Source organism: Protomyctophum bolini (genome assembly GCF_963924005.1).
Source record: "Protomyctophum bolini genome assembly, chromosome: 22".
Taxonomy (NCBI): Eukaryota; Metazoa; Chordata; class Actinopteri; order Myctophiformes; family Myctophidae; genus Protomyctophum; species Protomyctophum bolini.
Window position 1 is genome coordinate 25,311,432 of NC_137883.1, and position 25,629 is coordinate 25,337,060.

At 41.2% G+C, this 25,629-nt stretch overlaps 1 protein-coding gene across 2 annotated transcripts in view; it reads left to right on the forward strand.

The window, feature by feature from the left end:
* aif1l (allograft inflammatory factor 1-like) overlaps window positions 1-24,112 on the forward strand; it is a 28,583-nt gene extending 4,471 nt beyond the window's left edge. Inside the window, exons 3-7 of one of the 2 annotated variants that reach the window (XM_080755769.1) lie at window positions 3,446-3,512; window positions 9,626-9,667; window positions 10,811-10,973; window positions 18,552-18,679; window positions 20,371-24,112. In XM_080755769.1, the coding sequence (XP_080611895.1) occupies window positions 3,446-3,512; window positions 9,626-9,667; window positions 10,811-10,973; window positions 18,552-18,639 (360 nt within the window). In that variant the 3' untranslated portion in view covers window positions 18,640-18,679; window positions 20,371-24,112. Of the gene's footprint in view, window positions 1-3,445; window positions 3,513-9,625; window positions 9,668-10,810; window positions 10,974-18,551 lie in introns of both variants that reach the window. The other variant, XM_080755768.1, reaches the window with a different exon arrangement.
* Window positions 24,113-25,629: the final 1,517 nt, after the last annotated feature.

Genomic DNA, 25,629 nt, shown 5'->3' on the forward strand with positions numbered 1-25,629 from the left:
TTGATCTGACCCCTCATGCCAAAGTGCCAGCGGATGCGTGCGTGCACGCTTCTCGCCCTCAGGGCGTCTTACTGGTATTTTTAGCTATATTGTTGTGAATGTGATTAGTTGATGTCCTAAATTAGTTGATGTCCTAAATTATGCATCTCTATCTCTAACCTTGTGAACTTGAGTGCATTTACACCTGAAGAGGACTGTGCCCTCACTATACAGTAGTCAATGTCGTGGCTATTTAATCGCCTCCATTTTTCAAATCCCGGCAAAGACTGACATAAATACATCTTATGGATTACAGCTTTTAGGTCAATCTTATGGAGCATGCCAATTGCCATGTGCTGAAGTCCTACTGTTGGGAAGAAAAACAGGTTTCCGTGCAAGTCTGTTGTGCCATATTATACAGATGGCTTATCATAAAATATGCATGCTGTGTCACTTATCGAAGAAAAGTTGTTCACCGGGCATTGTGCACATGCTGGGGACAGTGTGCAGGTATTTAAAGAAAATGCTCTATTATACGAGGCAGATAAAAAAACCAAACACTTTCATGTCACTTTTCACGATTCTTCAAAAATAGCAGACCTACAAGCTCCTATGAGCTTGTACATCTGCTATTTTTCAATAGCTAAATTATAACATAATGCTAACACCAAAAGGGGTTCCCGTTAAAATCAAAGTGCTATGTTAATTTATCCAACTCAGAGTGTGCACACATGGAACCAAATGGGTCCATTAAGGTTCCATTTGTACACTGGTTACAGACGTGTATAACGGTCCATTACGTTCGTATTACGTACCAACTATCCATCATTGAACTGGAGTGGAGACGATGCCCGTCTGTGTGTGTGTGTGTGTGTGTGTGTGTGTGTGTGTGTGTGTGGCTATGACTTCCACATGGTGGATCAACTCAATTATAATTTAATTAGAGTCTCTCTCCCTGCAGCCGTACGGTACTGTAACATGACAAATGGTTCCACAATGAGCCAGATGATCATGTACTGTATCTGAGGAGTTATAGGCCTACATCATATCTGTCGGGTGGAAACCTCATACTTTTCAGGATTCAAATACAAAATCTGGATCAACTTTATTGTCACATCACAATTAAAAAAGTGGGTGAAATTCATTTTTGTGCATAGGTGTAATGCTCATCGTGTACATGTTTTCCAAGAAAGGCAGGAAAGAAGAAAGTTTGAGTGCTTTTACCACAAAAAGTACAAGTAAAGGGTTTCAGATCATTCTGAAGCTTTTTTCACAAACGGCACGGCTGTTGGGATTGGGAATGACAAAAGTAGCAGAAACGTGTCGATTGGCGTCACATTTCAAGCTTGCAGGTCTGTTATGTTTACTTTGATGCTTTAGTGTGATGCTGTAGTATGATCAAGTTGTACCGGTATGTTGTTGTAATGTAGGGCATTACTTTACCAAAATAACACACAAAAAATGGAAATAAGAGGTTTCTGCCCGACAGCAACAATATCAAAATAGTGTTGAATGGATGGGTGGCGGGTGCAGCTTAATGTTGCTGAAACCGTTACTTTTCATGGAATGGTAAAAAGGAAATAGCCTGTGTGGTTCCAATGTAGTCATGTAGTGACAAGCTCTTGTTAATACTTTGCATTAAAAGCAGAAACACTTTCACTTTCAAAATGTTTCTAAAATTCCAAATATAGCTATTTCTGCATGTGCATATTTCTGTTGTACGACATAGGGCATTCATTTACCAAAAGAATCACACACATGTGAAGTGAGGGGCACTCTTATCATCTGATGATTAGATGACTAGGTGATGTAATGTAGATATAAAACATACGGTGACAAAACAAACTCTTTATTGTCAATGGCGTTTTTAAAAACAAACATTAAACCTTTATATAGGAGGGGCTAGCACCCCTCAAAACGTTTAGGTTGAAAATCAGTGATTTCCCTTTAATGCTGAGGAAGTATTTTAAAAATCTACTTATGTTATTTGCTCTTGTAGAAGAAGTAGAAATTACCCTACTGCCTTAGTCTAAAGTATTAGGTGTAGTCATGATAGGGTAACAATTGTGGGTATTCTGAGCATACAGTACTAGCCAAGATAATCCATGAAGATATTGCACAAGTAATATTGAAAGCTGCCTGTTTGCACTGCTGTTACAATAATATGCATGCCAAAATCAGGCACTAATCAAGCATCAACCTTCTGTGGTTTCAGCTTTGTTTATCCTATTCCGTTTTTCGGACAAAATGTATGTTGCAATATAGTGCTGCACAATGTATCGAAAAAACATTGCGATCTAGATTCAGACACCTATGCAATCTCATTTCAACATTATCAGCAGGAATTGTGCAGCACTAGTTGGCTGTCCAATTAATTTAGTTACTCTTATGTTTTTGCTACAAGAGAGAATTTAAGAGAGGTTTAAGTCAAGCACTTTAATGTTGTCTGTTTAAAGCCACAGTTGGCTCCAGGGGCCACAATAACTACAGACTAAAGACAATACATATTTTGATGGGAGAAATGCGAATCGTGTGAGGATTGTGATCTCAATTCTTGTGGTGTAAAATCAATATTCACATTTGAGCAAGAACCGTGCCGAACTATCCATACCAAGAACCATAACTATAAATATGTCTTTTTTTTTAAATCCTTCTAACTGGAAGTCCACACCACAGCTATGACCACAGTGGTGCACAATATCGCTGGGAGGGATTTGATGGATGATAGAAACACTGACGACAACACCCGCCCAAATTTACAGGGCTTCAGGTTCAACACATCGCTCAAGTTCAACATAATTACAGAGCTCTATTGTTCATCAGTAGAGCTCAGTGGTTGAGAGTGCATGTCTGCTCTGAGATCGGGTCATACCAAAGACTATGAAAATGGTACCCTGCTTGCCACTCATCACCAAGGGTTGGGGACATAATAACATCATGTCCAACATCAATTCCCTTGTGCTTCATGTGACATATTAGCATGTCCGGGGGGTGAACTTGTACATCAAGCTGCCTAACTCTTAAGGAAACACCTGACCTATGGCTCAGAAAATGGCTCAGAAAATATTGGTTCCCAATGCTACTTACTTACTTAGCAGTGTGTAGATTCATTAAACTCTCGTCATTGAACCTCATCATTTCCATGTTGGGCTTTCAAAAAATAGTGGAAATGGCAGATCTACAAGCTCAAAACGTGTCATGTTGTGGCGCGTTTTGAGCTTGTAGATTGGCTATTTCATATAAAGTATTAAAGTTGTTAGATTAACCAAGTTATTTGTCTTATATTGTGTCTCATACAAAGCCTAAAAGCTGAACAGAAATTGCATTTGTATTCATTATGTTCCAATGTTCAATGCCAAAAACACAATTAAATCGTCAATCGCAATTATTTGTGCGACAATTAATCGTCACGCTAAATATGTAATGGTGACAGCCCTAACTGCTTTCACCCCCCACCCCCATGCAGGAGTACATGGAGGACCAGAAGTACAGAGACGAGGAAGACCTACCCGACAAACTGGAGGGATTTAAAAGTAAGGAAGGATTTCCACTTGGTGGTTCTCAAACTGTTTTCCCTCGGGGCAAACAGGGTGATGAGTGACTGGACTTGTGTCTCTCACACACACACACACACACACACACACACACACACACACACACACACACACAGCACCCACTTTGACAATCCCTGCTCTTGACTCTTTACATCAAAACATATTCACCATCACTTCAGAGAGAGAGAGAGAAAGAGACAGGCTGGGTGTTGTTAGTGACTGCCTGCAGCAAGCCTCAGGCTCAGGGAGAACATTATTCCTACACACACACACACACACACACACACACACACACACACCCACACCCACATCAGCGATCCTCAGGCAGTAGTACATTATGCCCACGCACTGCTGTTGTTTTGCCTTCTCATGCCGTTGTCCATGATTGAGTGTTTGTGATTTCTCAACCTGCACACACGAAGGGTTTGGTATTCTGTTTGTGACTTTCTGGAAGCGCGTGTGCGTGCATGCGTGTTGCTATACATGTGTCTTGTGAGTGCCAAATATCCCCAGAAGTATAGCAGAATTTGATAAATGGACATTGTGAGTAATGCCCCATGGGCTCACAAGAGGTTAGGGGGGGGGGGGGGGGGGGGGGGTAGGTTAAGACATTTAGAGCTCAGGGTTTGGGTTATGCCTGATTTATACATGGTTGTGCATCGAAAAGAGTAGATCTACCTTCATGCTTGTAGATCTACTATTGTCTTGACTCTTGACCCATGGAAACTGACTGGTTAAGCATCTGTGTTCATTTTACATGTTTGCATTGGCCATTTAAAAAATAGCAGATATCCAAGCTCCTAGAAATACAATCGCTGTCCTAAAATGTTGATGTCCTCACAAGTATAGTAATACAAGCGTGTGTGAGTGAAAGCGAGAACTGCCCTTATTTCTAAGTGGGTTGCAAGGCCAAGTCCTTTGTGGCCTTGGAGGAATGTGGCTGGATGCTCCTCCGCTTGTTTTCATAACGTCCAGAGCTTTGAGGGAACTTGTTTCAGGATGTTGTTTTTAGGGGGGGGGAAAGTATGAAGCTCCAATTTATACTTCGCCGTGCGAGCCGTGTCGCTCAATGACAATAACGGCTTGTACTTTCACTTTGAAGATGGGTTATTTTCTCTTCAGTAACACCGCGGTCATGCGAGCGATGCGACAAAGTATAAATAAACGAGCCCTAATAATAATGCTGCTACCAAGAGCTCTGTGATATCGTGACTAGGCACAAAAAGCTGTTTTACATACCTGGGGTATTACTGTGTGGACATGTCTGTTTTGTTGTCATTGTGTGAGGATTTGGGGAGCAGTTTAACCTTATGAACCCTATTCTGCCTATTCTGGGCATATCATAATAGGCGAAAATAAGTGATTTTTAGTATTTTTTAACTCAAATCTTTGCTTCTGGGGCTCCCTGGAACAAAATATTTTCAGATGGGGGGTCGGTGGCCAAATATATGTCATTGCGGGGGTCCTTGACATGAAAAGGTTTGAGAACCACTGATATAGAAGATGTATGTTTTTCAGAAAACTGTTTCAATGGGTTAATGCAGGACACTGTTGTATAACTAGATTATAATATAAAATCAGGCTGTACAGTACAGTGTTATTGTTCCATATGGCTTGCCGGAGGAAATTGGGTCATAGAATGTAAACAACAAAAGGTTTTGTTGATGAGTCACATTGTAGGCAAACGTGAGAGGAAACATGATACGGCGTGTGTCCCTGTGATGTGGACAATGCTTTCTCTGCATGGTGATGTGATATGGACGCAATCAAATATCACTGCATTCTTTTACCAAATACCTCCATACTGGGAATATTTTTATTTTGGAAAAATTGCGAAAACAGATCTCTAGTTATTATGTATGAAATGGAGCTTAAATGATTACAATCAGGAGAAGACAACCCTTCTGGAGTAACTCTCTCCTAAATGCATTGCTATATAGTTTTCAACTCGTCATTTTACAAAGAGGCCTAAAGCCAAGGAAAGGTTTTTAGCTTCATTAAAAAAAAACGGTATCGTTCGGTTCTTGACTCTTGATTCGTCTTTCTTGATTCTTGGGAACCTGGATTAGTTTCCACACAATAACAGTCCCAACCTTGAGCTGTAATTGACTGTCCCCAGCCACTCTGCGTTGTCATCGCCAACTGTCGACCACATCACTGTCCCAGTCACTTATTTCAGCACCATGGTGATGTGCCTCCAAGTGCAACGATCTAATTATGCTCTCATTTTAAAGTCTGCCGGGCCTAGACAGTACGTGGTTACCAAACTTTCTATTTTGTGACGCATAGGTGTGACTCGTGTTGTGAGCTTGCAGATCGTCTATTTCTTATATTATTTGATAATTTGGCGAATTTCTGGCTTGTTTTGATACTATAGTTTGTTATTGTGTTTTATCTAATTGAATAATTGAGATGCACAGTTTACTTTAAAAAAATATATATATATCAATGAATGCACCATTTCGGAAGGTTTCGTCTTTTCCATTTCGCCTATTAATGACAAGAAGTAGGGATCGATTACTAATCAATCATTTGATTAAATGATCAATAGTCGATTAAGCCGCACCCTGTGAAATGACCCTCTTTTTAGTGCTTTGTCACTGTGTTCAACCTTAATCACCGCCGTCTTGACTTTGCTATTTTCACCAGAAATCATCGAGAGACAGAGGAACAGATAGGCTTTACAGACAGTACAGTAGAAGGGGCCAAATTCTTGAGAAACAACAGGGAGCTTGTATATGGGAGTCACACGTTACCTAAACGGGCCTCTTTTGTCTTTTGTCTTTCTGTGTCATTCCCTCCGGGGTCTTTTTGGAAGTTTTTTAAGTAATATGCTGCTCCACTGTCCACCGTTTCAGTTCAACGCGTCGGAGATAATAGGAATGAATGTTCGACAGAAAGGTTCAAGAGCAGAGCTGTTGTATTGTTGTTTTGGTGTTTATCAGTTAATGGATGCACGTGTGTGTGTATGTGTCTTTGTGTGTGTGTGTGTGTGTGTGTGCGTGTGTGTTTTGGGGGACTCAAAGAAGTTGACGAACAGGGCTCGCATTGTCCTCATCTCTTCCATCCCCCATGCTTCATATGGCAATTGGCAACACAGTTCCATAGCTTTTACTCTCTTCTCCCATCTCTCTCTCTCTCTCTCTCTCTGTGTCTGTTTCTCTCCCTTTGTGTCACCCTCTGACTTCCCCCCCCCCCCCCCCCCCTCGTTCTCTCTGGTGGACACAGAGGCTCCATTGTGACAGGAAAGCCAGCAGACATCGGATGAAGGACATGTATAAAAGGGGGGTGATGAGATTGAAGGGGAAAATGTGTGCCTCAGGTTCTTCACTTCAGAAGAGACTCTAGAACAGTGTTTCCCAAAGTGGGGTCCGGGGACCGCCAGGGGTCCTTGAGGGAGTTCCAGGGGGTCCCCAGCTAAATGTTAGTTTACCCTTATGGTATGGGTCTATAACTCAGAGAGTGTACGGGTCCGTTTGGTTCCAAATGGGTCCATTTGGTTCCATTTGTACACTCTCAGAGTCTGTAACGTAGTAGTACAATTCTCAGTGTTTATCTAACTCTGAGGCTCCTTTTCCACCAAAAAGAAGTTTGGTTCTAGAACTGGTTCCGTTCAAGATTCTTAAACCTTCGTGCTTTCACCATCTCTGGGACCCCAATTTAATTTATATATAATTAACATTTAATCAATGTTAATTTAACTCTGAGAGAGTACAAATGGACCCATTAGGGTCCATTTGTACACTCTGGTTTGTACACATTTGTACACTCAATAGTTTGTTCCAAACTATCATTTAGCTGGGGAGTGGGGACCCCCTGGAACTCCCTCAAGGACCCCTGGGGGTCCCCGGACCCCACTTTGGGAACCACTGCCGTAAAGGGTCCAGTCCATTTGGTCCCCTTTGTGGTCCCTGGACCCGACGTTGGGAACCGGCGCTCTAGGATGCTGTTCCCTTGAAGTGAAACAGCATACTGCAGCCGATGACAATGTTTCAACATAATTTGTTGACACAATCTGTCCACACACAGACTCACAAGCTGAAAACAATACCAGCCGTGGCTGGCTGGTAAAAGAAATACAGAGGGAAAACAAAAAGGCGGCAATTTAAGAGACAGGAATGGTTACAGTCACAGACTTTGCCCGTCTTCTTGTCTAGGGCTTGTATTTTCTATGGGCTATGTTGAATACAAGAACCCTCACCCCAAAACACGCTTGTCCCGGGTCAAACCGTCGCCACCAGCAAAGTAAAACTTTGCCTAAAACTTAACCTTTATTCCTAAACGTAACCTCAGTAAAACTATGCCTAAGACTTAGCCTTATTCCTAAACGTAACCTCAGTAAAACTTACCGGTATGTCCAAACCTAACCATATTCCAGTGTAACCTTGGTAAAACTATGCCTATACCTAACCTTATTCCTAAACGTAGCCTTGGTAAAACTATGCCTATACCTAACCCAACGGACTGACCTAATGCTTCCTTCTATGCATGAAGAGTCCAACCTAACCTCATCCTTAACCATAACCTCAGTAAGACGAACACAAGAATAAAAGCAATGCTGGGGGCGAGCAGGGTATGTTTTTGGGCTAACGTTCCGGTTCCGGTTACTGTTAATGTTCCAGTTTTCCTATCTCTAATGTTCATGCGACGTCTTCCCCAGCTGTATCTCACCTGTAATCAGCCCTCATGTGTATATTATTGGTCTTGTTCCCCTACTACACAGTCAATCCTTGTCGGGTGATTGTTTTGTGTCCAGCAGGGCAGGAAGTTCATGGAGGCCATGAAAGGCCACAGCCGCCGTGGCCCCTCGTCTTGGCGTTATGCCCTTGCTTTCAAAAAAATGATCTACCCTGAGGCCACAGTGGCCTTGATGCCCCGGTCGTACTGCCCCAGCTGATTCTGACCGCTTTCTCATTTGCTTCTCGTCTGCCAATATTGGTTTTGGTCTTGTTGATCTTCTGAAATAATAAAAAGCTGTATTTGTGTTTCGCTAGTTACCCTGTGTATCTAAATCATTACTAACGCTTAAATACAATTAATAAAAATGGTGGCCTTGACCATTGGTGGCCTTGACCATTCAGGACGCACGCTGTGGTTGCTACTGGTTTTGTTTTATTTCAGAACGCAGTAATATGACTGATGTTGGTCACCTATGTGTAGTTTGGGGTCAAGTAAAGTGTATGGGGAAAATACCGCCAAACCTCGATTCGCGATTCTTTTTTTTATTTTATAAAAGAAATATGATCTCACGATTTTGCAACCCATTTTCACCCAGTTCCAACTGCCTAAGCTGTAATCCTGGGCGCTATACTCTCCCTCAAAACAACTTTTTTTTGAGGTATCGCTCAATACCACGATACTGCCATACCATCGGTAAACAGTGATTTTGTTTTTACCGCGATGACAAAAGCCCTATAGGTCTGTGCATGCTCGTGTTTGAAACGGCGTATGTTTATCCCATTCTGACCGGGCACCCATTTTGGTGTTGGCATCATGTTATGCTTTACCTATTGAAAAATAGCAGATCTACAAGCTCATATCGCGCCACCGAGTGGCGCGATACGAGCTTGTAGGTCTGCTATTTTTGAAAAATTCGAAGAACGACTGACATTTTTAGAATCTGATCTCAGGTCAGAATGGGTTCATCAGACCAGTGTGTGTCCAGTGGAAACCTCGTATGAATCTGATCTCAGGTCAGAATGGGTTATGGGTTAGAAACATAAGGGTGTGCCTCATTATTGTGAACTAAGACTTTCCTTCTAGCCTGTTTAGACACAGAGAGTAATCATGCCTGATGTTACATACGGTATAATTACTGTAAATATAAACAGAGCAGACATTACGTTAGAGAAATGGTCTTCCATGTAAGCAAACGGCAAAAGTGTGTTGGTTTATAATATATATTTGATTCCAAAGTTGCCATTTGACACAGCTCGGTTTACACATTTCTTTATGCCATTGTATTTCTATTATATATAGTTTTGTCTTGTTTTTTTTCTCATGCAGGGAGGGAGAGAGAGAGAGAGACACTGAGAGACTGACACTCTCGGTTAATGTAATTACTGACAATGTCTTGTGTTTGTATTTTCCAGATAAATATGCTGAGTTTGACTTAAACGACCAAGGAGAGATTGGTGAGTAGCAGCAGGGTTGGCATTGCTGTTTGGGGAAGAGGGTAATATATCCATGGCTCTGCTCCTGATATACCCGTCTGTTCATTCCATTGTATACGTTTTTTACCGGCTTCTGGGCAGACTGAATGAAATGCATGCATTTCCCTTTGGGAAATGTAGACTGGCTGATATGTTTGATAACAAATTAACAATTTGACCAATTTAGACCTAAGGCCGATTCTTGGAATGCCTTCTAAATCATATTTCGCAAAAACGTACATTATTCAGAGTCTTGTTAGACAGACTCTAAAACTGCATGCACTCACGCATGTACTCACACACACACACACGCACGCAGGTACACGCAGAGACACAGTTCAGAGTCTTGTTGGACAGACTCTAGCACACTACAGCATCCCAGTCAAAACAACCAGTGATATGAGAGGAGAACACTAATTAACGCTGTGCTGGGTCAGGTGTCACTGTCGCGTATTGTGTTGCACAGCCGTTTGTGTCCCAGCCCAGGGTGTATCTGTATAATAATAGTAGGATAACGGGTGTGTGGCGAGCAGTGAGTAGTTAAAACAGGGCATTGGGGGTTTACACAATGAAGAGCTCCTGTGTGTGACTTTTCAGTTTTCAGTGAGGTTTTTTTCATAGCGTCTTTTGAAGTTTGGAGCTTCTTTCTTGACTAAGAATCAAGATTTGTATTTATGTATGAAATAATATTTATTTTCTTGTCTTCCGACACATCGGGGGGGGGGGAGCACTTTGATGGGGCGCTGACCATAATATTGTCGCTGTCTGGCAGAAACCTTGTATCTTCATATTTTAACTTATGTGTTTTGATAAATGAATGCCCTAATTCGTCATACGCAGTGTCGCACAGACGTAGCAAAAATCTACAAGCTCAAAAACGTGTTGCATTGTAGACCAGCTATTTAAGCTACTTTTTTTAATCTGAAAATTAACAGTTTTAGACATATGAGGTTTCCACCTGACAGCGACGATATATCAGTGCCTGAATGAATAAATACATTAAAAAAACCATTATGTTAAGAAAATAATGGATTGGACAAATTATTATGGACGACGTTGCAAGACATAATAAATGTCTTGGGTGAGAATGAAATAGTTACACAGCATATATTTCCCCCTCGTCAGACATAATGGGCCTGAAGCAGATGATGGAGAAGTTGGGGGTTCCTAAGACCCACCTGGAGGTGAAGAAGATGATCCTGGAGGTGACCGGAGGAAGCAGCAACACCATCAACTACAGGGACTTCGTTAGGATGATGCTGGGAAAACGCTCCGCCGTGCTCAAACTGTGAGTGTCCGTGTCTGTGTGTCTGTCTGTTTTTCCGTGTATGTGTGTGTGTGTGTGCGTGCTAGTGCGTGGGTTTACTTTTGATAGTTGTGTCACATCCTGTATACACTTACCTGTATACCTGTATACACATCCTGTATACTGTATACCTGGGTCTGACAGAATGTGCCGCAGGTAAATATGAACAGAGCAGACATTACATTTTAAAAACGGTCTTCCACGTAAGCATTTCTATTCTATAGCAGCAAGAGTGTGTCCAAACAAAACATGCCATGAACAAATCAAATCAAGGAAATAGGTTGTTGTTGTTGTTGATGTATTTTATGGGGTTTTTAGAAGTTAAAATGTTGGGGTATCGGCTCAATGTGACAAAATCCATTTGATTTTAACAATTTAGCTGCCTCCCCCTGGCCAGCCGGGGCGCCTGATGGAGGGGAAAGGAACTGGTTGGAATAACGTGTTCCTTCGACGCGCTACGTCCAACCAGGGAAACTCCCAGGTGTAAAGGAGCGACTTGGACACTCGGGCATGAAGGAAGCATGAGTTCAAGTCCGTTGCTCTCCCCTTGTCCCCCATATATGGGGACTAGGTTGGTGGAGGGTGTGTAGAGCCCAGGATCACATTAGATGATTGACACAGGGGTGAAAAATGGGTTACAAAATCGTGGGATAAAAAAATATAACAGAATAAGAATTTGAAGGTTTTCAGAATCAGCCTCGGGTCTAAATGGGTTAACCCATTTTGGGCGGGAACCCCTTTTGGTGTTAGCATCATGTTATGCTTTAGCTATTGAAAAAATAGCTGATCTACAAGCTACAAGCTTGTAGGTCTGCTGTTTTTGAAACAACATTTTTTTAATCTGATCTCAGGTCTAAATGGGTTCAGGCAGTGGTGCTGACTCACTCATCTAGAGAGATTGTTGTGGCTGTAACACTGTTCTTATAACACACTTTGTTTACTTCCTGCTAGACCGCTCAGAATTCCCCCACACACATTCTTCACATTCTACAACTCCTTCAGCTATTTTCAGATATCAATGTGTGAGACATCATTATTTTTCATAATCTGTAAGGAAATTAAAACATGACCGCGCCCTGCTTGGTGCGCTGTATCTTGCTAATTGCTATTAGGTAGGAACTCGGTGATAATCTAATCTTAGTTTTCCACCATGTTGATACAGCATTAGAGCCAGCCTGATTATTATACTTTTTATTATACTTTTTATATATCTATGATTTTGTTTTTAACACTTTTAACCTGGTATACTATCTTGGTCAAAATGATGGTAATTGTTGGTCTATGATTCTCCAAGCTTCGGATCCAAAGAATGTAGCATCAGTCAGGTGCTCTAATAAAGTGGTTCTCAAAGTGGGGTCCAGGGACCCCCAGAGGTCCTTGAGGGTTCTAGGGGACCCCCCCAGCCAAATTAGTTAATACAGCTTCAAAATCAGTTTAACAACTTAAACCCTACATACATCGACTATTTGAAAATAGCCGATCTACAAGCTCACAATGCACTGCTAATTCACTATGAAACCCGCTTTGAGCTTGTAGAACTGCATTTTATTTTCTTGAGACATTTTTGAGACATTTTTTTTACAACTCAACTCTTGTATGAGGGGAGGGTCCCTGGCACAGAATTCTGGGGGTCCTTGACATGAGCAGGTTTGACAGACCACTGGCTGCTGTAATGTGCGTACGCCAGAAGGAGGATGCGTGGTGTGTGTGTGTGTGTGTGTGGGGCATGTGCTGTGTCAGCTCGCCTCGTTGTTTATCTCCCAGGCAGCAGGGATTCTTGAGGAATGACCACGGTGGTGATGTCACCCACTAGCACCCACGTAGCGTTATCCTTTAATCACCGCGGCCATGAACCGGTCATTAGTCAGACCCGGGGCCTTATCCTCAGTCAGGATCATGTGCTTAGGAACGTGCTAATAGGTTAGATACTTTAACCACTATCACCAGTAACTCGGCCATGACCTAAACATCTCTTTAATGAAAGAGAGATAAAGTCAGCTAACATATTTGCCCTCAGTGCAAGTTTGATTTTCGTTTTGTTAGATAAAATAATGATAGTTCAGTCAGAAGGCGGTGTCGGTGGTGCTAGGAACAAGCAAAGCACATAGGAGAGAGTGCAATGAATCAAGTGTGAGCTTAAGTAGACCGCCAATTTGGTCAGCTGCTTGGCATGTCACATCCAGTAGGCCTACAGACAGTTCATCGCCCACATAGTGCTGCACATGCGTGTTAACCTCTCGAGTGTATCTGCCTGAATTTTGCTTGCAGGCTATGCATCATTAATACATACATTTATTAAATAGCTCTTCCCATAGTAATCATTATTGTAGTGTTCTCTCCAGCTATTTAGTAAACAGAAAATACATTTTCCGGGTCGGTATACCGGAGAGAACTCACAAAGTTAAATTGGAATTTATGGAACAGAAAAGAAACATGAGCAGACCAAATTTGACCTGGAACACTGTAACATTGTATATCGTTAATACATAAAATGTATTGATTGAATACTTTATTAGCAGATGTGTTACAGGTACAGGTAGTGCAGTCAAACTTTATGCTAAAAGGGTAACACAAAAAGCCCCGGGAGGCTTGTCTCCATTGTGGTCCATTGTACTCAATTCATCAGCAATACTGATACAATACATGAAACCACAGTAGTGTTACAGAGGACGGTGGGGCACGGGACAGGATGCTAATTGGTAGTTCTGTTTCCTAAATGGATGGAGTACCAGTGTGTGTGTGAGGTCATGTATACTAGTGTGGTGCTGGTGAGTGCATGGATGTGTAGAGTTTATGATTGACGTGCTAATGTGTCCCTGGGCACACATCAGAGGTCAGACGTTATTATGTCATGTCAAACTTGTGACATCTGGCACAGGCCTATATTTATCATCTCTGTTGGATGGAAACCTTGCATGTCCAACAAAAAAGGTTCCTTTTATTGAAAAAAGTGTATAGAAAAGTATAAAGAAACAAGAAGTGAAAAGAGGTGATCTACAAGCTCACAACGCCTCACATCTACTGTTGAGCAAGCAACACTCAATGATGTCAAGATGGGCATTAATTTACACAAACGATCTATGGAGATATGAGGTTTCTGCCCAACAGCAACGATATGAGTAAATCACAGTCATAGGACTATGGCTGAATAAAATACTGATTGGGCAAAAATAAATCCTTATATATTACACTGTATTACATCTGAGGAGCAAGAGGATGAATTTGCAACACCTCTAAGTAGCTCTAGCAGATTCTGCTTGTAGCAAAGCATCTTTGATTTTAATTTCACCTGACAACCTGTAAACATGCAACATGTCTAGTTTAAAAAAAGGGAATGTCTCCAAGGCACAGACATTTTAAAACTAATTTAATAGTCTGGCTAATGCACACCAAGAATAAAACATACACCATGCAACAAGGCCTTCATCAGGGTGACTCATTGACAAATTGATGATACAGAGTGAGACATTTGTAGTGTAAATTTGTAAAATGATCAGTGCTGTCAAAAAGATATTAATTCACCTTAAAAGGTCCTTCAAGGAGAGGCAGTTTATTGCGGCCTGTAAGCCCTTTAAACCTGCATGGCCAGAGCAGCGAAAGCCAGGGCTTTACCCTGCCGGTGTTTTTGACTGTAGCATGTCAGCTCTGCTGCACTAAGCTGACTGGACTCAAATATTTTCAATTCCAAATATATGAATCAGCAGAGAAAACACGCAATTACATTCTCCAGAATCTCTACCGTGTGGTATTCCTTACATAACCATTTAAAGCCTATATTGTGTACTTAGCTGACCGGAGTCCCCCAGGGGTCTACTGGGGCAACTAGGCCCCATCCTTCCCCTGCTACACTCTTCTGTGAACATAGCAGATCTACAAGCTCACTTGTATTTTCACCGAATGTACAACCCAGAATAAGGACACAATGGTTCAAGTTAGGGTGACTATAATACATCACATATCTGTCGCTACCTTTTGATATGTTGTTGGGTTTTTTTGTCAGGATCAGGGGCAATTATTTTAGCACTTAACACACTACCTTTATATGTGTAAGCACTCAAAACTCAAAACAAAGGCTATTATTTTAATTGTGGTGAAAGACCGGGGGCATTTTAGGCCAAACGGGGACGTGTGGTCACCGTAGTTGAAGTGGTTGAATCCCCCCCACCCCGGCCCAGCTTGATGTAGTGCACTTCACACGCCTACTCATCACAAGAGAATATGTTGTCTGTAATTATTGACTAACGCCTGTGTCGAGGAGACAATGGCAGGGTTCACATTTCAGGATAGAATAGAATAGAGAATAGACCTTTCTATAGCTGTAGCTGGTCTATACATTGATCCTGTGGGGATCATGTAATGTGTTTGTATGAAACAGAAGAAACATCATAACAGTACATCAAGATCTATTATGTAGAACTCTTATTATTTTCCCACAACTATAATTTCAGTCCTCTGTTAAAAACGTTGCCATCAGTCTCTAAAGGGCAATGCTTATAACAAAAAGTTAAAATAGCAAAAGTTATGGGTTCCCAGATCTCAGGGTTAGTCAGGGCTGGACTGGGACAAAAATTCGGCCGGGTTATTTTCGTGTGAATTTGGCCCAGACCGGCACACCACAACCAGTGCGCAGATAGCAGAAACTCTACCGCCCACTCTGTCGAGGCACACAAAAACAAACAAGCCCTAATACCACCACTTTTACAGAACAACATCAATGATACAAACCAACAGACAACTACACAACCCTTTGTAGAGGGTTTATTTGTCACTCACTGATACAGGTACAGTGAAATTATCATGATGGCAGTGGCAGAATGGCAGCACACCCGGACCTTTCCTGGTGCCCCCAGGTTTGTTTGTTTTGATTGTATTTTTTTTTATCATGGTGGCCCCCTACGGTCGCGGCCCACCGGGAATATGCCCGGTACGTCCTGTGGCCAGTCCAGCCCTGGGGTCAGTACCACCTTCTGAGCCATATAGTGTTATCGAAACTAACCCTGAACCTGTGAAAGAAATGCATTTCATTGCATGGTTCACTTAGTCCAGTGCTTTTTGGGCGCTTTTCAAATCAAGGACCCCCAAATTGCTGTGGATTTGGCTGCGACCCACCATCTGAAAAGAGTTTGTCATTGTCAAAGTATATAAAATATTATGGTTAAAGTTGTTAATATGATTGTGATGCTATATTAACATTTCTTTCTGGACCCCACTTTGAGAACCAATGAAAAGAGTCAACGAGCCATAGTGTGAAATTGCAAGTTAGCAGATTGATTTGAAGATTTTAAGTTTGTGTCCCCTTTGTAAGTAAATAATTACAGATTTGTCCCTAAACAAACAGAAGGGTGGTTTATTTTGCTAAAATTGGCACATATGACGATTAGATTCTGCCAGATAAACCTATTAAATTACCTTAACTGTTTTTTGCTCGAAGAGCAAATATGCCGGTTTGTAGAACTTTTCAAAGCCTGTTCCCACTGCAGCATTGAATGTACTGTGTGTACACACATCACCTTCCAACTGCACTACAGTACAATTAAGGTCTGCAAGGTTTCCATTACATTCTTTTCCTTTTCTCCAGAGAGAGACAGGAGACTGGAAGGAGAGGGTTGGCTACAAAACGGCTTTAATGTATGTTAGTGTTAGGCAGGGCTTTTGGCAGAGGAACAATTGACTAGCCATCATTAGACGGAAATAATAGGTCAGTCTCTGCAAATGAGCCAGGTCTTGAGGCCAAATGCTGACCTTTGTAGTTTGTGTTTGTGCTTTTTTTTCTTTTTCCGAGAATGTTATAGAAAAGGAGAAGGTTTAGACCTAATCCTACAGGTGGCTGTGCCCCGTTAAATGCAATTTAAAGAATGGAATAGCACTTAAATGGCTGACACCATTGGCTTTCTTTTATAGATTGGCTTAGATGCTGGGTTAATTTAATTCAAAGCTTATGTTGCAGATATAGCCGTGGTCGTGATTGACAGTATCGCCAAGTAGAGTAAGTCGACAGTAGTGCAGACGAGGAGCCGATCGACTGTCGGGTCCATTGGATCACTGCTCCTTATGGGCTTAGAGGAGCTTTGCAGAGGTTTTCCAAAAAAGGAAAGTAAAGACGCGCAGAAGCACAGTCGGAATAGCTAATATGTTAGCTCTCTCATATCACTGCTTTTCTCCTTCATTCCCTGACTTATTGCATTCCCATTGTTTCCTTCACTGCTTGGTCCACATACTCTCACTGCAGCTCTTGTCAAATGTTTTATTTGGGAATGACTTGGTGTCCACACAACCATCTCAGTGGTAGAGTGGGAGGTTACGTTCGATTCCCAGCTGGGTCATACCAAAGACTATAAAGATTGGGACCCAATGCCTCCCTGCTTGCCACTCAGCATCAAGGGTTGGATTGGGGGTAAGTCCCTGTGACATACTAGCGTCATGTCCAGGGGGTATACTTGTACATCAAGCTGCCTCATGCTCAGGAACAAATGGAAGGGTCACCTACATGATACATCATTTTCTCTACCCTGAAATTCCAGCCGGCACATGCGTCACACTCTGTGGCAAACTGCTGCCGAAACTCTGGAATACATTTGAGTCAATGGAGCTGAGTGGACAAGCATATGAACAAACACTATTTCTGAATGATTGAGACCATTGTAAAATAATCTCTTCTGGAAAATAAAAGAAGACATAGCACATCATTGCCTGGCATCCGCTGTGGTGATTGTGTGTAATTTTATAGAGGTATCTAAAGAGCACAAAGTAAGTTTCTGAACGTGCCAAGTATCGCAAGACAGTCCACCGTTTCCTGTCTGGCAACCAAATCCCGCGATACCTTCAGGACAGAATAATAAAATGATGTACTATGCACATTGAAAAGCAAATGATTAGAAAACAACCTGTGATATGTTTTTTTTATATTCCTAAACCGATTATATGACAAAGGTTACAATCATTCATAATAGTGTTTGTTCAAGAGCTGGTCCAGCCATCTCTATCCACTGCCATGTATTTCATCAAACTTCCCGTGCGAGATTTGCTACCCATGAGCGTCATGGCCATAGAATGCATAGATATTTAAAAGAATAGATGCCTCATTGGCTGCTGCAGTTAATTGGAGCGACATGTCTCCATTGAAGGCAGGAAGTCAAGCGGAAGTGCAGCTGAAGGCATTTGCTCGAGGCACGCTGCGTTGCTGCCCAAGTGGCGTCACTCATGCGACTCCTCGGGCTCTTGCTGCCACTCAAGTGGCCAATCACAGTGTGTCTTTTCCGGTACTTCTGTTACGCACGCGGAAGCTTGACAAGCTTCCACTATGCTTTGCAAGGAATCTCTGGGAAAATTGTGCCTTCACTTTTGACATGAGCCCCAGAGCCTTACTCAGTGCCCACGCTGTTATCTGTAGGTGATCAGATTATCGATTATGTATCGACTAACCACTGGAACAACAAACCCCCTCATGTGTTTTAATATTTAATTATTCATACTGTGTAACTTTGCTTTGCTATTACTTAATTATCACAAATGTCCACATGTCTCTCTCTCTCTCTCTCTCCCGCCCTCCATTCCCCACAGAGTGCTGGTCTTTGAGGACAAGGCCAACGGCGCCAGCTGTAAGCCGGATGGACCCCCCCCAAAGAGGGACATCTCTAGCCTGCCATAGACTCAGATGTTATGTCGGCTTCCATCCAGACGTGCAGGTGGTGCGTAGGGACATCTGGCTTCTAGTCATCACTGAGGGGATGTGTGCTGTACATATAGCCGTACCTGTAGTCTAACCTCAGGATACAAGGACAACCAATTTCTGAGAAATTAGACCTCCCCCCGCAGTGTGCGTTAAGGAGGAGGAACACACACACAGGGCATAGCAGTGGCGTCCATTTTGTGGTTAAACAGATAAAAAAGCCCGTCATTTCTTCCCATTTATATTAATTATTTTAAGCCTGGAACCAAACCACCCAGGCTCATGTTGAATCACGACCATAAAAAAAACAATAGATTCTGTGTCAAACAATATTTTAAACGATTTTTTTATGTAGTAGATAATATAATTGAATATTCAATTATGTTTTGACACGGAAACATATGTTTTATGGTCATGATTCACCACGAGCCTGGATGGCTTGGTTCCAGGCTTAAAATGTTTTATAGAAATACTCTCTATGCCAGAATGAATGGGCTTTCTATCTGTGGAACCAGAAAATGGCGCCACTGCTCTGTCCTATTAGGGCTGTCAAAAATAACACATTTATTGCACAAATTGCTGTGATTAATCACGCATAATACCATTTTAACTTTTTTTTATTGTATTTAAAATCAAGGATATTGTATTTTCTTTTAAAATAAACACTAGGTTTTAAGAGGTTTTAAAAAAGTGTGACACAATCAAGGTGATGTCTTTACCTAGTACTGTAGTTATTTAGCAAAACATCCGCATTTACACAAAGATATCCCTGGGTTGTCGCCTGGTCACATTGTCAAGTCACACCACAAAAACACTTCCGGTCATACATTTACTGTAATGTAAGTTATTGTATTGTTAACACGTTAAGCATTTCAAATTAATCGGATGCTATATAATGCATTAATTTTGACAACCCTAATATATGATCTGCTCTATTGGAATCAGTCATGCGTTGCTTTAACTCTATTCAAGAAACATTGCTGGCTTTCGGAATTAGGATTTCATAAATTCGTAATTCAGATGTGTTCCCTGATTTGGCCTATAGTTCTAAAGCTTTGAAATATAGTGTGAGTTGCTGTTAGAATGTAAGCACAATTAATAATGATTTAAAACAAAAAACGGTAATGCATTTTGCATGATTTTGTTGATATTTATGTTGTTAAGCATAACATTTGTGAATGGGGGGTTACAAGGTACTGCTAGCTGACCCACTTGTATATGTAGGCATTATGTCTACTAGACTGGTCTGACCCATGGGACTGATGGCAGTAGAGGCCTGTACTAGCTAGCAACTTGCACTTGGTTAATCTGACTAATTGGTTTTGTCTATTATAAAAGAGAAATATTTTAGAAATTTGGAAGAAAATCGATATAAGAAATAGAAAATGTATTGTTTGATTAATCAAAAAGTAATCAATAGAATAATAATAGCTAAGAAAACAATCAATAGTTGCAGCGCTATTGATCAGTAGGCGGTGCTTTTATACTCGTAGACTTTTATTTTATTTTATCTCGTACCCCGATAATAAGTGAACCGCTGTTGTAACCCTGACGTTGCTTCGCTAAATCCCCAAATCGTTGCCGTGTCCGGCAGGCGATCTCATATCCCCGTGTTTTAACTGTTTGTGTTTCCTGTAAATGAATGGTCTACTTTTGATCACACTAGTTTGTATATCTGCTCCTTTCAAATTTGAATCCTGAAAAGTAAAGGTCCTTTCAGACGGGCATCGATTCACGAGGGCCTGGATCAACGGCAGGTTCTGCTCCAGGTCTGCTCAAGAGGGACGCGACAACACAAGCGTAAAAAAGAAAAGAAAAGCTCAACCGAATCCAGGTCCGGTCAGTCGCGGGCGTGTGCGCGAAACAAGCACGTGCACGACAATTTCACGGGACCGCGCCCACATAAATACGCTTGCGTTAATTGTCGCAGGTCTCATTGAAAGTGAATTACTAGGCGCCTTAATCGCTGCCCGTTTGAAAGGACCTCAACAGTTTTGGACACATGAGGTTTCCGACGATATCCTGCTTCGTACTACAGGCCTCCGTCGGGTCATAACCTTTGACCTTTGACGATATCCTGCTTCGTACTACAGGCCTCAGTCGGGTCATAACCTTTGACCTTTGACGATATCCTGCTTCGTACTACAGGCCTCCGTCGGGTCATAACCTTTGACCTTTGACGATATCCTTCTTCGTACTACAGACCTCCGTCGGGTCATAACCTTTGCTGTGAAAAGTAAAGTCGAGGTAGACTAGATCTGTTTTTATTTTCTTGTCTTTTTTTTGGTCCTTTATTTTTTAATGACGAGTACATATATGTAAATATTTATATTGATGAATATGATGAGAAGCATAATATTTTGTATTAGTGTTCACGCTCATAAATAATAATAACCCTTGCGATAACTGTGGAATTGACATGTTCTCTGAATATGTGCAGTGTTGTTTTGTTTTTGGTCTGTTTTTTTGTGTGGGACCAGTGATTGAGGATGTAATAGTGTGTGTGTTGTGTGCAAAGCCTAAAAAGTATATTATTCAGAAAGGGCTGAGCCCACAACAAACTTATGTGATATTTTAACTGTGAATAATGTTATTCCTCTTGTTTCTTTACGTTAATGTAGCATTGATAGTTGTACAACTGTAATGTAGTTGGATTTAGTGAGTTTTGTAGTTTTTGGGTTTCGTGGTCATGGTTTAAGGCACTGGTTCTCAACATGGGGCCCATTGAGGGCCTTTCAGGGGGTCCCTGGCTAACTAATTGATCATATTACGAACCAAATAGACCCTTACAGGTCCAAATTTGGTTGCCATTTGCATACCCTCAGGCCTCAGTAGAGCTGAACTTGCCCTTGAGGGTTTTACGATGTAGGTCCCGACATCCCAGAGATGAAAGATCGTATAGAATGGGGGTCCGTGGCTTAATGCATATCAAGCTGAGGGTCCTTGAAATAAATAAAAGGTTGAGAATCACTGATTTAAGGGAATACTCATGCTGTTTGATTTGACTCACTTTAGAGAAACTGACATCATTCACATCTTAAGGCAGCCTGTGAAAAAGAAAAAAAGAGGCTGCCAACTTTTGGACAGTGCCGGCACTCCAACATAGAGCCGAGTTCTGAGAGACGCATCAACAGGTTCTGATGCGTTCAATAGAGTACAGAAGTCCTGATGTAATTCGTTCATCCCTGGGTCGCGGACGTATTTTCTCTATGGAAAATAACATTGGTCATCTTCAGATATAAGAATTACTCATATTTGATAGTTTCTGGTGAACATGTTTGCCGACGGTAATGTGATGCTTCATAACTGTACGAGTCAAACCACCTGACTCGTTTGTTTCTTTTTGGAACACCGTTCTCATATGCAGCGATATTAAACGCGTCTATGGGAGAATTCAGAATGGGGGGGTGACATAATCCAGGTAGGATGCGTAAATTACATCAGACTTCTGCACTCTATTGAAACCTCCAGAATGGCGCGTGCGTGCATGTGTGTGTCAGGTCCTTCGCCCATACTGCCTCTCTTCTTCACTATACCATCTCCTCAAACCACTTTCAACTGTTCCACTTGATCTTGAAGATTTTATCTTTTGTTGGTGTAAAAAATAGTCATTTGCACACCTACAGGTGCGTAGGAGAACAAGGGCCTGACGTACTGAAAAGGGAAGAAAAACACTGTCTTCAAATGCAGTTGAAAAGTTTTTCCCTTAATAAACTTTTCAACTGGTGTGAAAGCAGCATTATGTTTTAATGAAACACTAGGAAAATAGAGCACAGTTTTTCCCCTTCCATAAAAGTCTTTAACTCTCCTCAGTTGCAGGTATTCCTGGCAGTCTTGTGTTGGTCAGTGTATCATTTTGAGATGCCAATCCCCCAGTGTTGATTTCGTTGACTAATACTATGATGACAAAATGTTCGACGACTACCTTTTTTCACTGACAAAAGCTAAATGGAAACTAAATTAAAACGAAGCTATGATGAATAAAAAAGACTAAATGAAAGACTAGATATATTGACAATTTCGTCAACAAATAAAAACTAGACTAAATGTTAAGAAGGGACTAGTGGACAAGAGATCCAGTGCAAGTTATTATACATTTTGTTGCATGCTGAAAATAGCCGATCTACAAGCGTGACGTGTTGTGAGCTTGTAAATCAGCTATTTTCAGCAAGTGTAAAATCAGCCACTTCAAGGCCTGACAAAATACATTTTTGTCGACTAAATCAACATCATCACTAAAACATTCCAGGTGACTAAAATGTGGCTAAATCTGAATGAAAACTATTCAAGAGACTGACTAAAAGTAAAATCAACATTTGCTGTCAAAATCAACACTGCAATCCCCTTCCCCTCCCCAACACCCTGGTGTGGAACAGAATGTCAGTCAATCAGATCAGTCAATCCTTCGTCATTGGTTTAACCATCCTTTATGCAATTAACGTACGACAACAATAACCTGTGCCCTGGTTTAAAATCTACTGTATACTATGGTTTATGCTAACTTTGGGCAGAGCTTGTTTTCAAGGCATACGGCGGTTTGAAGAACATCACAGAACATTAAAGAACATTACATTTCTTTATTATGTATGTTCATTAATCATATTATTTCCAAGTGCCTAAACATCCAGAATACTGTAGAGCAGAAACACAGGCAGAGGAGGGAGTCTTTGAAGCTCACAATATGCTCCAAATTACCATGACATTGTGTTTGTTCAGCTTTGAGTTTTACATCAGTTGATTCTTGTTTGTGTGGGTGGTATTTCTGGTGTCTGTAAAAAAAAGGAGAAAAAAGGGTTCTCATGAATCATGCAATGTTAAAAAGTTTGTAATTGTGATTTTCCTCTTTCATCTAAATAGCTGCTTATCTCCACAATATGTTTTATGTTGTATATCACAACAAACTACGGTTATATATTTGTTTTGTAAATCTGTGACATCATGAAGATGTACTCTGCGGGCCAAAAAGTACACTGTCGTGATGTCACTGATCACATGACCCCATGTTCTAGACCTCCAGTTCTAGACTAAACAGAATGGGGGGAGTTTTTTATTATTATTTCCATACAACTCTAAGGTATATTAATGACAGTTCAATGTTGACAGTGAGTGGTATTCCCCTTTAAGTCCTTTTCGTCTTAGTGGCACGCCTCTCCAATTCTTTACATCCACCACCCAACTCCATAAAATATGTTTATTGTCTTTTTGTCGATTCTGTGATTTGTGCCTCAAGTATCTTAGATATCACTTACTTTTTGTTTTACATACTATGGAACATGAAATGGTTACTGTAGTATTTGAATTCACTTTACATCTTTGAACCATTTTAGTTATTTTGTTGGCGGTGCGTATTAAAGACTAATATTGTCTTTTAGAGTTTGATTTAACCACAGTTAAGATGCACATGTTTTGTTCTTTTGCAAACACCAAAGGAATTAAAATTCTTTTTCACCAACTTCTTTGCCTTTGAATTAATCATTGTGTGCATATACTTGTAATCACTTGTATAATTGCAGGTCATTTTGAAAACTAAAGTCTGAAATGTTATACTTTCAGAAGAAAGGGGCATTTGACCATATTACACTCATGCTCTTACTTCATACTCGGGTGTGATTCCCATGGCACCAAATTGCTCACGGCCAGCACTGCCAGTACAACAGTACAATCTCACAATACATTGCATTGCAACACGTTGTGAGCTTGTACTGTTTTCGAGAAAATAAAATGTACTTTTACTCTGGTACTGTAAGTATATTTAGCTGCCAATACCTTTGTACTTTAACTCAAGTGACATACTTACTTTTACCATAACAGTGTTTATTTTGTGTTGTATTATTGCTAGCCTGACTTCTTCCTCCACTGAAGGTGGATTGTTTGGTTTCTGAGCATTCTGTGTATTTGTGTTTCCACTTCTCGTTCAGTTGTCATAATGGATAATACCATAAACATAATTGGTATATACTATCGAGCACAAATGTTTTGATCCACAACAGTTTCTTTTAAGTATTTCTGGAGCGAGTCAGTGAGACAGCAAACCTAGCCTATATGCTGGTGGCTCTTCGCCGTCTGCCATACTGTGGGAAACAATGCTTAATGAGCAGACTGACAAGCAGATCTGGTAGGATTAGGTACCTCTGTAATTAAAATGATAATCACTGTTCCATGCAGCAGTCTGTCAGTATACATGTGTCTGGAACAGCGGTTCACAGGGCACGTGGCCTTTCGATGACACCTGTCCTGTGGCAACCATGTGTGTTATGCATGTATTTCACTTTTTTTTTTTTATCCCACGATAGAACACACTTGACGGGATTCCCGTTGGTCCCCGTGCAGCTAAATTATTGAAATTTAGGAAACAAATGGACCCTTAGGGGTCTGTAACACCAAGAGTGTAAAAAGTGAAGCATACTCCAAGAGTGTACAAACTGTACATACTACAAAGGTAACCAAATGGATCCTTATGCGTCTGTACCAAGGGAACCAAATGGATTTGGTTTCCGTTCTACACTCTCAGAGTTAAATTAACACTGAGGATTTACACCTGTATCAAATAATTTAATCAGCTTCACACTTTAACCTTTCTTTGGCCTTCATCCAACTGACTTTCTTCAAAGAAAAGTCATGAAATCTAGGTTAGCTCAGCACACAAGGAGGTCTATTGAGGTCATACTGTGTCAACTGGAGACGATTGACTTGACAGAACCCTTCTATTAGTCGTCACTGTCAGGTCAGTTAAATACTACCCTCAACCAACCACTCATGCCCTATTTTATGGCCGGATCGTTGTGGTGTTGTGTTGCACGACAATAGCTTTTACGCGCACACAAGGCATTGGTAGGTCAGTAGGTCGTGGCAATGCCCGTTGAGAACATGTGTCCCTCCGGTTATGCAATCAGGCACGTGCAGGGGGGGGTCCTTTTCAATATTGTATACAGGTTTAATGTTTGTTTTTAGTTCAATGTTTGTTATAAA